This window comes from Phytophthora parasitica (assembly GCF_000247585.1).
Source record: "Phytophthora parasitica INRA-310 unplaced genomic scaffold supercont2.97, whole genome shotgun sequence".
In the NCBI taxonomy this organism is placed as follows: domain Eukaryota; phylum Oomycota; class Peronosporomycetes; order Peronosporales; family Peronosporaceae; genus Phytophthora; species Phytophthora nicotianae.
Window position 1 is genome coordinate 164,283 of NW_008649083.1, and position 1,993 is coordinate 166,275.

A 1,993-nucleotide genomic window follows, 5' to 3' on the forward strand; every position below is an offset into this window, starting at 1 on the left:
TCACCACGGGAAAAATGGATTGATAATGTATTTTATAAACAGATATGATATCTTGGAGAAAAAGAAACCACTGACAATAGTAAAAAAAAAATACAATTCAAGCTTTGTCGTGAGAAAATTTTCGACGCACCCCACAAAATAAATACTTGGCACCATTCCAAAATACAGTCGTCTTAACATTAGAACACCCCAATATCTCGTGAAACAGCTATTTTGTGTTAAAGTTTGGAAGCAAAAGAAAAAACAAAAGTGTCATTTGTAGATCTTTATCCAGAATGAAATTAACACATTCTTTTTCCGCAACAGCAAGTGGATAGCTGAGACTCTCTCTCCGCATCCTAAGCTACCTCGCCGGGTTTCCTTACGTCGTTGAGGCCTTAACCACCTTTTACTTTTTCCCCGTAGCTTTATTTTTAAACGCCTTTGCCGCCTGGGCTATCTTGGCCTTCTCGATGAGTCCGCCTAGCTTAATTTCCGGCTTATGGACGACTTTATTGATACTGGTGAGTGTGGATTTGAAGATACCACCGTTCCCGTTCCCGGTGCTCTGGACAACTTCTTGGCCTGCCGCACGAAGCGATCGCTTGGTATGGGTCGCAGAGTCGGGAGATGTCACTGCCAAGAGTTGAGACTCGTCGGTATGAGGGAAGGCTGCGACGGTGCTGCTGCGAGCGAGAACCGCAAAGACAAGAGCTACGTAGAATACACTGCGCATGATTGTAGATAGGGGTGATCGCTGGAAGGAAGGGTCTTGAGCTCTTGAAAGGAAAACGAAAAGTGACTGCCGATGTGGCTCTATCAAATAATTTTGCGCATCGCTCTGAGCCGCAAGTTTCAGCCCAGTCTGCTCCAGACTCTGAAGCCACTTGCAGTAAGCAAAAAGTAAACGATAGCAGCTGGAGGCAGAGCACTAGATAATAAGAGCCATAGAACCTGCACAGAAAGTGTGAATAACGATTTGAACGAGAACTACGCGTAGGATAGGACAGCTGCATGTTATTGTTATCGTTCAATCGTGTGATTGGCCAGCACCCACACATTGTACGTTCGAGCAAGCAGATAAAAAAACGGTTCTTCTCCCAATGTTTTACTAAAAGGGGAGCCATGTGGGTGTCCTTTCGACTGCTTGTTTTAATTAACGACAGTATTCGCCGGCTCGGCGAGTATTAATTCCAATAAAGAGTAACCACAGCCAAAGTACTTTCTGGAGTACAAAACTAAAGCGTTGTGACTGCGTTCTAATTCAGGGAGCCAATTGCATTTTGTTGTATACCGGAACCGGTACTTGTACTATCGAGTTTCTGAAACAAAGAAGATGTTTCTAGGGTTTTTGGGCTTTTCTTGCGCCTATTTCGTTGCCACAGCATCTGCTGGCTCTGCACAAGGGGTTTTGCCTTGACAACAATAAGTAATTGAAAAAAAAATAGTGTCAATCATACACAACTAAGTAAAGAACCAACACTTCATCGTCTTTTATAATGTTTTTTTGTTTTGAAAGACCGCAAAAGTTTAAGAGTCCAACGCATGTACTGGAGAGTGCAACTGGTCTGTTTGTGGTCTGTGCGTCATTGGCTCCTATGCAAACACCGAGGGGCCTTGCTTCCCGCCTCCCGCTCGTGATTCCTCCAGCCACTCTCATCTATTAATAACAAAATTTTCCAGCACTTGTGGGACATCCACGAACTTTGGGTATTTTTTTTTGTATTACAACCATTTATAGCTTCAGTCATACATTCAGATCTGCAAAAACAAAAAAGAGAAAGTTCGTATAGAGAGTTGCGGTTCGTTATTGCATAACCGGCAGTGTTAACAGTGACCTTGTAAGCAGCTCACTCAAGTGGACTAAGTATTTGCCCCTTGACGAACGTCAGAACGAGTCATCTAGATTGCTGTACTGGTTCGTTCTAACAGTACAAGGCAATGGACCAGACAGCAATGGTTAATCCACTTTGCGTCCCCCCCCCCCCCCCCCCCACCCCCTTGTAGCACGCGA

The 1,993-nt window shown here is 44.2% G+C and overlaps 1 protein-coding gene across 1 annotated transcript; it reads right to left on the bottom strand.

The window, feature by feature from the left end:
• Positions 1–388: 388 nt before the first annotated feature.
• PPTG_18954 (hypothetical protein) lies at positions 389–715 on the bottom strand (the record flags this gene model as incomplete). The annotated part of the gene is made up of 1 exon (XM_008917281.1): positions 389–715. The coding sequence occupies one exon, from the start codon at positions 713–715 to the stop codon at positions 389–391; it is 327 nt and encodes a 108-aa protein (XP_008915529.1).
• Positions 716–1,993: the final 1,278 nt, after the last annotated feature.